The sequence below is a fragment of the Lolium perenne genome, chromosome 4 (genome assembly GCF_019359855.2).
Source record: "Lolium perenne isolate Kyuss_39 chromosome 4, Kyuss_2.0, whole genome shotgun sequence".
NCBI lineage: Eukaryota > Viridiplantae > Streptophyta > Magnoliopsida > Poales > Poaceae > Lolium > Lolium perenne.
This window is the reverse complement of record NC_067247.2, coordinates 322,365,387-322,377,529: the sequence shown is the minus strand read 5'-3', so window position 1 is coordinate 322,377,529 and position 12,143 is coordinate 322,365,387. Positions and strand designations below refer to the sequence as shown.

Below are 12,143 nucleotides of genomic sequence, written 5' to 3'. Positions count from 1 at the left end.
TAGTAAGGACATGTTCAAATAAGCCCAGATTTAGATTATGCGGAAAGCAAGGCTTACATTCCTTTTTGGTTAAATCTGGGAAGATCGTGATTCAGAGTATCATTTTATAATATTTCATGCAAAAAATGTCCGCTAGCACTAGTGGAAAATGGTGCTTTTGCACCGGTTGGTAAGGGCCATATGCACCGGATGCCCAACCGGTGCAAAGCATCCGGTGCAAAAGGCCCACTCTTTTGCACCGGTTCAGTTGCGAACCGGTGCTAAAGGGGCACCACGTGGCGGCTGTCGGGCGCCCGAGCGAGAGGACCTTTAGCACCGGTTCGAATCGGGTATACCGCGGTAGGAAAATGTCCCAAAACGCTGCCGCGGTAGAACCCCGCTACCGTAAAAAAATTTCAAATTATTTTTCACTCCCTCTTTTTTCCTTTTTCTCAGAATTTCTATTATTCTAGTTATTTCACAAGTTTAGTATCTAACTACCCTTATCTCTAGTCTAATTACTTACTCGTGCTTAGACTTCCCGCTCGGTCACCCATCCTCCCACTACTCTAGCACTAGCACGCTTAACTTCCAAGTTCCTTTCCATCATGTATCCAAGTGCTTCGCGCGCATGTATGTCATAGTAGTATCATATCAATCCTATTAACATATCGGTAGATGTCATATTTCTTTATTGTTCGAATTTCAAATAATTCTTTTAATAAACAAAAGTAATGATATAATAATAATCTAGACTAAATAAATAAACATTAACTTTATAATTTGTATTATTTTTAATTATTTTCAATTTTTTAATTTTTTTGCCAAACCTAAAACCTGAAAATTTGAAAAACTTATAATTTTCAGAGTGTAATCTTTATGCAGGATGCAATTATTAATTTTAATTTTGAAAAAATAAAAAAATATATAAAATCCTAAATTTCTAGAAAAAACTAAAATCTTCCTGGTTTCATATTTTCATTTGGAATTTTGAGAATCTAAAAATTGGCTAACCGGGTAAACCCCGGTGAATTCGGATGTAACTTTTTCCCACAATGATTTTGATATATTATACGTTTTTTTTCGACGTCGTATGTAAAAGTTAATGCGGTTTTACCATTCTTCAAACTTTTTTTTAAAAACAATTGAAATTCAAATTTGTTAATTTTCCCTAATAGTAGGTTGTGTAACATACAGGAATATCAAAAGATTTATTTTTTGAATTTTCTATCATTTTCTTTTCTATTTTACGGTGTTAAAAAAGGCGATCCACGGGGGGGGGGGGGGTGTTGTGGGTATACTTCATGGGTGTACCATCGACAGTGCCTAGATCCGGCAAGCCCGGGTGGCCCACAGATGGTGGTGAGGCATGTGGCCCATCGGGCGGCCCAGTTGCTGTTGATCCTGACGGAAGATGTCCGGCCCAGGAGTAGGGAGCCGGATCCAACCGACATTGAGGAGGAACCCGGATCCACGGAGGCCCATTAAGGGACCCGGATCCGGTATGACGTAGATGGAAGGGCGGATCCTTGGCGTACACGGCAAGACATTGTACCGTAGTTAGGAAACCTGTATCCGGGTAGGACTCTCCATGTAAACCCTAGATCCGTGCGCCTTTATAAGCCGGATCCCGGGAGCCCTAGAGGCAGAACCTCAACTCATTGTAATATCGCGAAAGCGCCCAGATAATTCCAGACAAGCAGCAGTAGGCCCTGTCATCGTGCAGGTGTTCTGAAGCTGGGTAAATCGCGTACCACCGTCCCGTGTGCACTCCGCCCTATGGCCCCTACTTCTTCTCCCCCTCGTGAGGATCCCTCCTCCGGGGTACCGTCGATTAGGCAACGACAGTTGGCGCCCACCGTGGGGCCTGCGGCGTCTGGAGGCCGGAACCGGGAGGGTTCCGCCATGGGAAGCTACGACGACACCATCGCTGTGGGGCGCGTCCTCTACGCCGGAAATCTGCCGATCGTCCCTCCGGACGAGTGTTGGATTCCGGCTAGGACAAACCCTGTCAAGCTCTCCATCGTCCCAGTTGGCGGCATACACATCTTCATCGGGAAAACCGTCGATTCCGACGGAAACCCACTGGTAAGTAACGCAGACGCGACCGCCGCAGAGCTGGACGCTGTCGCGAAGATCCGATCTGAGATGCAGGAGCTTCCCAAGGAAGATTCCGCCTCGGATCTGGAATTTTTAAAGCCCACCCAATCCGCCCCTGAGCAGGAAACAACGGTGGAAGACCAATGCAGATCCGCCTGGGTCTCCCAGGTGTTAGAAAAAGCAGTGCCACTTCGTACACTTCTTGGCCCATACCGCCGGAACCGCCCCTCAAGAAGACGGAGCTGGTCCTGAGCGGTAGAGGCACCGGAAAACGACGCGGATCCGGATCAGGCTGAGCTTTGTCGGAGAAAGCGAAACTCCGGTTGAAGAGTCGATTTTGGGCAATCTGAGCCCAATTTCGGAGATACCCCCTCCATGGATACTCGACGAGTTCAACCGCAAGCTAGGGAGTACGGTTTCGGTGATCAGCCTGAAGTCGACTCCGCCCGGCCCTAAGCAAGTCCTTGCAACCGTAGCAGCGCCAGGAGAACCTGGATCGAAGGGGCAACCAACCAATCCGACCCTCAGCCATCCCGCCAAGGATCTCCAATGTCACGGGAGCGACCCCGCAGGGATTCTTCCTCGGAGGAACTCCTGTCACCTGAAGAGATGGTTGCACAAGCAGGCATGGATGCAGTTTATCGCTCGGATATTCTTAACAAACCCATAACCTCGGGCGACGCCGCAGATCCGGAGGCTTTAGAGGTCACGAGAAAGGAAATGCTGGCCACAGCCAAGAAGCTCGCCAATACCGCAGCCGCAATAATGGATGAAAGGGCAGAAGCTGCAAACTTGATGGACCGCTTCGAAAGATAGGATCGCGAAATCGCTGACACACTCGAGCATGTCAAGAGCATGAGGCAAGAGTGGGAAGTAAAGATGACCTATGCGCAGGCGGAGGCCGATCGAATCGTTAGAGAAGCAATTCGGGGGGTGGGTGGAGGTGCGTGGGGAGCAGAAAAACCTTTTGCACCGGTTCGTGTTACGAACCGGTGCTAAAGGTAGACCTTTAGCACCGGTTCGTAACACGAACCGGTGCAAAAGGGTTCGCGGCTGACGCCAACCCTTTAGCACGAACCGGTGCTAAAGGTCCCACACGAACCAGTGCTAATGCCCCCTGGACGTCCAGACCGCACGAATCGGTGCTAATATCCCCTTTAGCACCGGTTTGTGCCAAATCCGGTGCAAAAGCTCTTTCGAGGACAGGATAAAAGCCCTTGTTTCTACTAGTGTAGAAAAACTAGGGGATGTTGAATAGTTTACTACCTCCATCCCAAGGCTTAGACTAGTTATAATGGGAAGTATCATACTCCGTACACTAGTATCATGCATATGATACTAGTTTATGATACTACGCCCATAATGCATAGTATCATAAGATTTTTTTCTTATGATACAAAAAAAATCATATGATACTATGCATTATGGGTGTAGTATTATAAGATAGTATCATAGTATTATCATATATAATGTTTTGTAGAATCTCAATGCAAATTCGTGTACATGATGTGTTTGCCATTAAGTTTTCTAGTTTTACGTGCTATGATACGGTATCATATTATGATTCCACTCCCATCTCTCACCTCATTAATTGGTGCGCCACATCAGATTTTACCAATATGACATACATGATACTTATGATACTTCCATTGTGGTTAGTCTTAAGGCTTATATTTTTTTGAAAAGTCAAACGAAGTAAAATTTGATCAAACTTTTAGAAAAATCTATGAACAAATATGATATTTTGTAGATACCATATGAAAATATATTTCATTATCTATCTAATGATATTGATTTTGTACTTTTCATGTTAATATTTTTTTATAAAAACTTGGTCAAACTTGACATAGTTTGACATAGTTTGAATTTCTGAAAAAAAATATAGACCTTAAAGCTTTGGGATGGAGGTAGTACATACAAGCAACGTTGTTGCATCATTACGAATTGCAACTTTAAAGAGGGAATCAAATGGCACTTTAAATTAAAGATGGACGCAAAAATGGTTACCTTTTTATTTTGAGCTTACAAACTTTCCAAGGGAGCACAATACGCTAGTACTAGTAAATTATTATTTTTTGTTATTTTGTACTATGGAAATTTGACCTTGTGCATTCGTACGTTAGATCTATATAAATCGAGGTGTGCCGTGCCTTTGTGTTGAACCTTCTTACACGGTTTGGTGTTGCTTCTACCGAGCTGTAGGACTGGGGATCGACTGCACCACACCATGGCGTCTCTCAAGGAAAACTTGCAGTTGGAAGAACCACTTCTCAAGGTCAGTTTCTTTTACGTTCAAATCTACTAGTAGCCTGGTTTTTAAAATCAATTGTTTGTTTTTTACGTGTTCCGAAAGTATTTGCAAGCATAAAGGTATCTTCCTAAATTTGGAGAGACCCTCGTTCATTTGATGCCCAAAGTATCCCAAAGTAACATATATTGGGTTGCATATGGATTTCATATCTGTATCTGTTCTTGGACACTGAAATGTTGGAAACAAATGGATCTCTCGTCCCTTTGCTGTTGCAGACTAGCGCATCATGGCTACATATTGCTGTGCTGAGATCTGCAAAATTCTGCCTGTTACATTCCTGATGCAATACTGATGTCTCTCATGATCATTGTCCAATGAAAAAGGATGGCGTGCTTGGCAACATCGCAGTCAACAAAAGCATTACTAGACTTGGCCCCAATATCTGCCTGCTATTTATATTCTGATTCTAGGCTACTTTCTTTTATCATGTAGTGCATAACAGTTGTTTCATGGTTTTGCCCAAAATGGTTTACTACAGAAAATTAGGTTTGTCTTATTACAGGATTCAGTTCTACATAGAGGGGACCAAATTGTTGACATTAAAGGAACTCCAGCTCCTACAACGAAGAATCGTACGGGCAGTTGGAAAGCATGCAAGTTTATCTTAGGTAAGTGGAGACTCAAGTTTTAATCTGGCAGAGAAATGTCAGGCGTACTATATTTCAGTTCACTTGTCCAAATTTTGTGTTCAGACTTCAGACTGCTCAAATGCATGATTTGGCCATGAACCTCACTATTGTTTCTTTGTACTGTTCATTCACACTTTTCCCATTTTTTTGCGATCCTCGCATGAATCACGATCATGATCCTTCCATTATATTATAAAGAGGATCCTCTTGGGATTTGCTTCAGACATACTACTCATCTGTATTCTGACTTGCATTGCAGTGACTGAATGCTTCGAGGAGCTAGCGTACTACGGGATCCAGTTCAACCTGGTGACTTTCCTCAAGACGATATTGCGGCAGAGCAATGTCTCGGCAGCAAGAAACTACACCAACTGGCAGGGGACTTGCTACATCGCTCCCCTCGTCGGAGCTATCGTGGCAGACTCCTATCTGGGAAGATACCGGACGACGCTGGCCTTCTTCGCAGTCTACCTGATGGTAAGCACATTAGCACACACGTGATGTTGCATCCATCACTGGAGCTAGCTAATAATTCTGTTTTCTTTCTTTTTGCAACACAAAGGGAATGGCTGCAATGTCGATTTCAGCATCGATCCCAGCGGCATGCACCGGGCTCGACTGCCTGCATCAGGACGCCTCGTCGTCGTCTTCGTCCCAGTCCGCCGTCTTCTTCCTTGGCCTGTACATGATGGCCATCGGAGCCGGCGGCATCAAGCCCTGCGTCTCCTCCTTCGGCGCCGACCAGTTCGACGACGGCGTCCCTGCCGAGAGGCTCAAGAAGAGCTCCTTCTTCAACTGGTTCTTCTTCTCCATCTACATCGGCAGCTTCGTCTCCGGCACCGTCGTCGTGTGGGTGCAGGACCACTGCGGGTGGGTCATCGGCCTCTGGATACCGACCCTCTTCATCGCCTTGTCTATCGGGAGCTTCTTGCTCGGCTCCAGCTCCTACAGAGTGCAGAAGCCTCTCGGAAGCCCGCTGGCAAGAGTTTCCCAGGTTGTCGTGGCGGCGTTCCTGAAGCGGAATGTACGTTTGCCGCGTGATGCTTCCCTTCTTCACGAGCTACTGGCCAAGGATACATCAATGGCGGACGACGGTACCAAGAAGCTGCAGCACACACCAGTCCTCAGGTAACTAGCTATCTGAATCTGTAAATGCGACATGGCTGCTGATCCTAATAATTATGTGACTGGTTGCATGTTTTTCCTGGTGCAGTTTCTTGGACAAGGCTGCGGTGATCTCTTACACCGAAGAGCTTTATTCTGATCCATGGAGGCTCTGCACCGTGACGCAAGTAGAGGAGCTCAAGATCGTCATCGGCATGCTCCCGATCTGGGCAACCGGGATCGTTTTCTTCTCCGTACTCGCGCAGTTCTCCTCGACGTTCCTAGAGCAGGGGAGGATGATGGACACTTCGGTCGGCGCGTTCGCCATCCCTCCGGCGTCGCTGGCTTCCTTCGACGCCGTCAGCGTCATCCTCTTCGTTCCCCTCTACGACAGGGTGCTCACCCCGGCGGCGAGGAGGTTCACCGGCAACGAGCGTGGCTTCTCGGAGCTGCAGCGGTTCGGGATCGGCCTGTTCCTGTCGGTCTTGGTCATGGCGGCCGCGGCGGTGGTCGAGACGCGACGTCTAGCGCTCGACCGGACGGCGGCGGCGCCCATGTGCATCTTGTGGCAGATACCGCAATACCTCCTCGTCGGCGCCAGCGTGGTGTTCGCGTGCGTCGGCCAGTCGGAATTCTTCTACAACGAGGCGCCGGAGTCGATGCGGAGCCTCTCCACCGCGCTGGGGCTCCTCACAGTGTCGCTCGGGAGCTACCTCAGCTCACTCGTCGTGACGGTGGTGTCCACCGTCACCACGAGGGGCAGCGAGCCCGGGTGGATACCCGATGACCTCAACAAGGGTCACCTTGACTGCTTCTTCTGGCTCATCGCTGCGCTCAGCTCGCTAAATCTGGCGGTTTTCATCTGCTGTGCCAAGAGATACAAGTGCAAGAATGTTTCTTAACCGTAGAAATGCTTCTAGATTTTATTTCATGGCTTGAGACAGTTGTATATTTCTACCGAGAATGTTTCTTAACCGTAGAAATGCTTCTAGATTTTATTCTGTTGCGAGTCGAGTTGCAACTTAATTTTGTCCAGTTTGCAAGTTTAAATATGAGAGTGACATCGCTTGACTTCTTCTCAGTCTATCGAGAATTAGTCACACATATATTTACCACCTCTGCTTCAAAACAAATACGGAGTATCTCTACTACTATAGTACACAATTTTTTGAACATTTGAATCCACCTTCCTCTCCCCTTGTCCACCCGCCATTGGCAAAATAATTTCACTATTAGCCGTCGATTTCACTCAATCCAACGGCTGCTCTTGTCCGGATTCGCTACCCCGCCCAGTCCCGCCATTCCATCTCGCATGTGAATCAGTCGAGCCTTCTGGATTGCTCCAGAGCTGTCCTTTGCGATCTTGCCACCTCTAGCAAAATGTGAAGCATCGCCTGGCAGCTTTGAGCCTTTGATAGCCATAGAAAATCTCTAGCCCGTCACTCACCACCAGTCCACCACTCCCACCGGTCCATCACTCCATCCCCTCGCCGCGTCCACTCCACAGCACCACCATCTCCAGAGTCCAGATCTCTCACATCCACGTTGCAGCTCCGCCACCATCGTCTTGCAAGCAAGCTCGCGTCAAGTTCGAAATATCCTGGTGCCTACCGATTCCAGTCTCATAATTAAGTTGTTCCTTCTCTTGGTTCCCTATATTTTCCCGTTGCTTGTCAGTTTTGTGAAATTATTTTGCATGAGATTGCTGCAAACGTGATTCTTCTTGTTAATGTTGATCAACTGTCACTATATTAGCACCCAAGAGTAGTAGATTGGTCTGGTTGTCCTTTTTGGATTAATCGGGTTATTCTTGCACGCAAGGTGCTTGTCTTATTGTCCAAACTACTATCCGCTGGTAGACCAAAAGGCAATGCTACCGGAAAGCAAAATGACTCCATAGCATTAAGCATGTGCAATCCCCATCTAAGACGTGTTCCATTGGCTCTTCAACACAGGCCGCGTGCCACAGTTTCATTTGGTTTAGACGGGAGATTATATGCCGGCCTGGTGCGGACTGGTTGCACAGGGTAACTGGTTTTTGCACGGGTTGAATGCTAAAAGAGGAGACATGCATAAATCGCTGTAAGGGACGCGTCGTCCATCTTTTAGCGCACCATCCTGATGGCCGGCTCCTGCTAGACTGCAACCGTTGCCGCGTCTGACCCGGCGGCGAACAGTTGATTCTGGTCTGGCCATCGACCCTCGTGCCAGTCGGTGACGCCAACATTGGCATCTAATACGAGGTCCGCTAGCGGAGCAAGCCATGGCCTGCGTTGGGCACTCACTGGGTTGCTCGTGGGCTCGTGGGCTCGTGGCGCTGATCCGGCTATGTGCGTTCGACATCCGCAACGAGAAGAGCCACTGCATGCTTCGGCATGACTACCTGGAGGACATGCATGGCATGTGATTAGTGGTTCATGGATGATGCGCCGGCGGCGCACATGGCCACGAGACAATGGCGTTGGACGAGAAAAAAATGGCTGCTAGCCGCCGAGGAGAATAAACGTCTGCCTGTCACCGAGGAGCAGGCAAGTCATGTCTGACAGCCTCCACCACGCCCTCAGCAGTACACTCTTCCGTCTTCGTCACAGCTTGGCGCTGGCGCTAGATCGTTCTCTGCTGTGCCATAGTGCCGGTGCGACAGGATTGTGCTGACTGCGGTTGATTTTGAACGGGTAGGATGGTTTCGTCAGGATTGAGCCCATCTCAACCTAGCTAAAGTTTTACGCACGACGTTTGAATCCGAGAACCAGCGAACCCGAGATAAACCTGGCGTAGTACGGGCTAGGCTCTTGGTTTAGCCGGTTTTAGACCAAACCATGAGCATCTGACATTTTTTCGACAAAGGGAATATATTGATATCGCGAAGATACCAATTACACCTAATTATACCGGGATAGGCTGACATAGCATTGCTTTTCTTGTGACGTTTTCTTATTAGGGCATGTACACTGCTAGCCTCTTACCCGAGCGCTAAATGAGTCAGTTACTCCACGCAGCCAAGCGCCGGCAGCCTAGCTAACATATTTTGCATTGTTATTCACAGCGCCGGACTCTTAATTGTGCATCGATGCTTCAAAAATGGCCGGGAACAGCAAGAAACTACCGGTAATTTATTCCTAGCACCTGGGCATAAGCGCCCCGTTGTACATGCCCTTAGTAGAACATAATGGCCTGCCACCGCAAATGCTCAGATTGAATATCTTGCTTCGTAATTTTAATCCTTCTAATTGTTTACGCACAGGAGAATGCTATTAATGCAAAAGTTATTGGTGGCCAATAGAGTGTTCCTTCCACGAATTCCTCTCTATCCTTTGGAGGATGATGTACTTCCCTTCAGGTTTGAAATAAGGCAATTTCCTGTTCGGCTGAGTTTTGCCATGACAATCAACAAAGCTCAAGGTCAAACAATCCCAAATGTTGGTGTATATCTTCCCGAGCCGGTGTACTCACATGGTCAACTTTATGTTGCTTTGTATAGAGTGATATAAAGACAAACAACTCCAATACTTGCAAAGAAAAATAAGGATATTGACCCATCAGGAAAAAGCACAAAAAATATTGTCTACCGGGATGTTTTGGTTTTAATTCATGTACATACCATGGCACTGCACTATGATTTTCGTGACTAACCAAAGCAAGAAACTTTGTGTCCGGCCTGGCTGTTCTTTGTCTGAATGTGGGATTGCCCCTGCCTGTGCATGGCCTTTCTCTTGTAATCTAGAAGTAGAACCTGCAACCTTTTGCTTATGGTTGATGTTTTAGTCCTTTTTATTGTGATTGTAGCTGGTTATGGTGTTTCTGTTCCAGCTTTCTATAAAAAACCTGACTATCGTGCATTGTTTGTAAACAAAAACTATGTGTCATCAGATAAGAGAAGTCTTGTGTAAATATGTTCCCTTTTTAATAGAATAATTTGTCTAACCTCTTAGAATCGCATACAACTATTAGGGAAGTGAGGATATAGTACATGCATACAATTTTTTGTACGTTTCTCATGTCAGATTCACTTGGATTTCTGTGTGGATTAAATCTCTTTGGTCACGAGCAGATTTCATAAAGCTGTTTTAGCAACGTCAATATTCCTTTTGTGTTGTGTTAACACAACGAGTACCCAAAGAGAGCTATTCAACTGGGTTTGGTCATTGAGGAAGGCAGACCAAACAAATTTGTAGTGGTACTATACTATTGGATTAGCAGTTAGCATTCATTTTTCAGTATAGCATACACTTGGGCACATCCTTTTTTTTCCTGCCATTGGGATTCAAATTTACATGCATCATCTTTCCGTTTTAGCATACAACAAAAGCATCCGAGCAAAAGACGACCCGTGAAATGGGTCTGAACTTGTCATTAACTTGTCTCATGTCCCTCTGATCTGGAATATAACAACCACAACACAGCTGTTGTAAAAGTTTATACAGGGAGATTGACTAGAAGAATGGACTAAATGGTTTTGAAGACAACAATATTACAATGGAATTAATATAAGATGGCGAATGCGCTAGGTTTTTTAGGGGATCAATGAAACCTGGCTGAATCATGTCCCTGTAATTCTAAATGAGCTGGTGATACATGACATAACTAACTCTTTTGATGATAATTGAAGTGCCTCTCTCCCTCAAAAACAAAGAGAGAGAAAACCAGAGGGCAGATCATTTTCATACATTGATCCATTGGGCTTCAAACTTGATTTAATACCTGGTCATTTTACTGCAAACACCGATATTTCTTCACTAATGCTGATAAATCAGTTGAAGAGAGTACAATATACATAAGATGCGACTGTATTGCTTGAAGAGATAAATATCCGAGGAACTATGCAAAATATAGGTGTATTAGCAAGCCATGTATATTTCCTTCCATCCTGAATCTAAATGTATGCAAAGTGACATACAAATGTATAGCAACGCACACGTGCAAAGCACGTGCCTTCTACTAGTAATAAATTTGTCTAGAAGCATTCCAATGTATGGATACGGATATATATCTAGAAAAACGCAACATTTATTTTGGAACCCGTAGATACATGTTAAATCTTTTACTTATAGGAATTGTATTAATTTGCATTTTCATCAAGTTTTATGAATCCAAAAAAGTTTCAAGTTCCATGTCTAAACTGAAGTTGCACTTCTCAGAAATTGACGTCGACATGAGAAAATCCCATGCACTTTATTGTAACCATATATAAGACGGCATACGTTGCATAGGCATGGCCGCTGAACAACAGGAGCTTTGACGACAGTGTCACTTCTACACTACTAAACTATAGTACAAAGTGTTCAAAAACTACTAATAATTACAAATGGGCCAAGAAGACTACATACATTAGCGTGAGCCGATGACACGCCACAGTTCTCGCCCCTCCATCACCGGATCCGAACAAACTTGTCATAGTAGAATTTGTTGTAGTAGAAAAGTAGAGTGTCATCATGTTAAGGCCCTAAAGGAACAACCTATAGACTGAAAGAGTTTGACCAAAAACCACCACAACAACAAACACGAAAACTGATAGGATCCCGCGAGATCACCCTGACACATAACTATCATACACAGATGCACCACCGCGGTGAGGATAGAGCAGGGATACTATCATTTTTTACCTCAGGATGTCGCTGCCACATCATCATTTCGAAAAAGGAACATAAAAGGCCTAAACAGAGAACAGGAACCCTCCTTCGGGGTAGGGACGGTCCACTAGAGGCGGAGTAGAATGGCGGTGTCGTTGACGAGGGGTACCAATATTCGTTTTTTTTTGTATTGCCTATGTCTATGTCCAAGCCCTTGGGGCCGTACTGGTTCATATCTTCTTTTTAACTTTGTATTTGTCATTGAATAGTTTTTCAAACCCATGATTTTTTCAACTCAATGTTGAATATTAAGAGATTTTTAAAACAAAAGTTCACAAAGTTCAAAAATATGGTCAAGTTTGCGAAATCATGAAATAAATTAAAAAAGAAAAAATGTAAAAGAAAACAGAAAACCAAACCTATGAATATTTTGTAAACATACTAAATATT

General features: G+C 45.3%; 1 protein-coding gene and 1 long non-coding RNA gene across 2 annotated transcripts; both read left to right on the top strand.

Moving 5' to 3' along the window:
• The first annotated feature begins 4,171 nt into the window (after positions 1–4,171).
• On the top strand, positions 4,172–7,211 carry LOC127296268 (protein NRT1/ PTR FAMILY 8.3). Its single transcript, XM_051326302.2, has 5 exons — positions 4,172–4,354; positions 4,893–4,998; positions 5,279–5,496; positions 5,582–6,147; positions 6,233–7,211. Exons 1-5 carry the CDS (start codon positions 4,307–4,309, stop codon positions 7,023–7,025), a joined length of 1,731 nt encoding a protein of 576 aa, XP_051182262.1. The 5' UTR covers positions 4,172–4,306; the 3' UTR covers positions 7,026–7,211.
• Positions 7,212–7,269: 58 nt separating this feature from the next.
• On the top strand, positions 7,270–10,069 carry LOC139839268 (uncharacterized). Its single transcript, XR_011756897.1, has 3 exons — positions 7,270–7,726; positions 9,170–9,231; positions 9,368–10,069. It is a non-coding gene; the product is annotated as an uncharacterized lncRNA (long non-coding RNA).
• Positions 10,070–12,143: the final 2,074 nt, after the last annotated feature.

Bases quoted from the DNA above. Each gene is read 5' to 3' on its own strand.
- LOC127296268 (XM_051326302.2), top strand. From the start codon at position 4,307: ATGGCGTCTCTCAAGGAAAACTTGCAGTTGGAAGAACCACTTCTCAAG. The intron at 4,355-4,892 runs GTCAGTTTCTTT...GTCTTATTACAG, and splicing joins TGGAAGAACCACTTCTCAAG to GATTCAGTTCTACATAGAGG. The intron at 4,999-5,278 runs GTAAGTGGAGAC...CTTGCATTGCAG, and splicing joins AGCATGCAAGTTTATCTTAG to TGACTGAATGCTTCGAGGAG.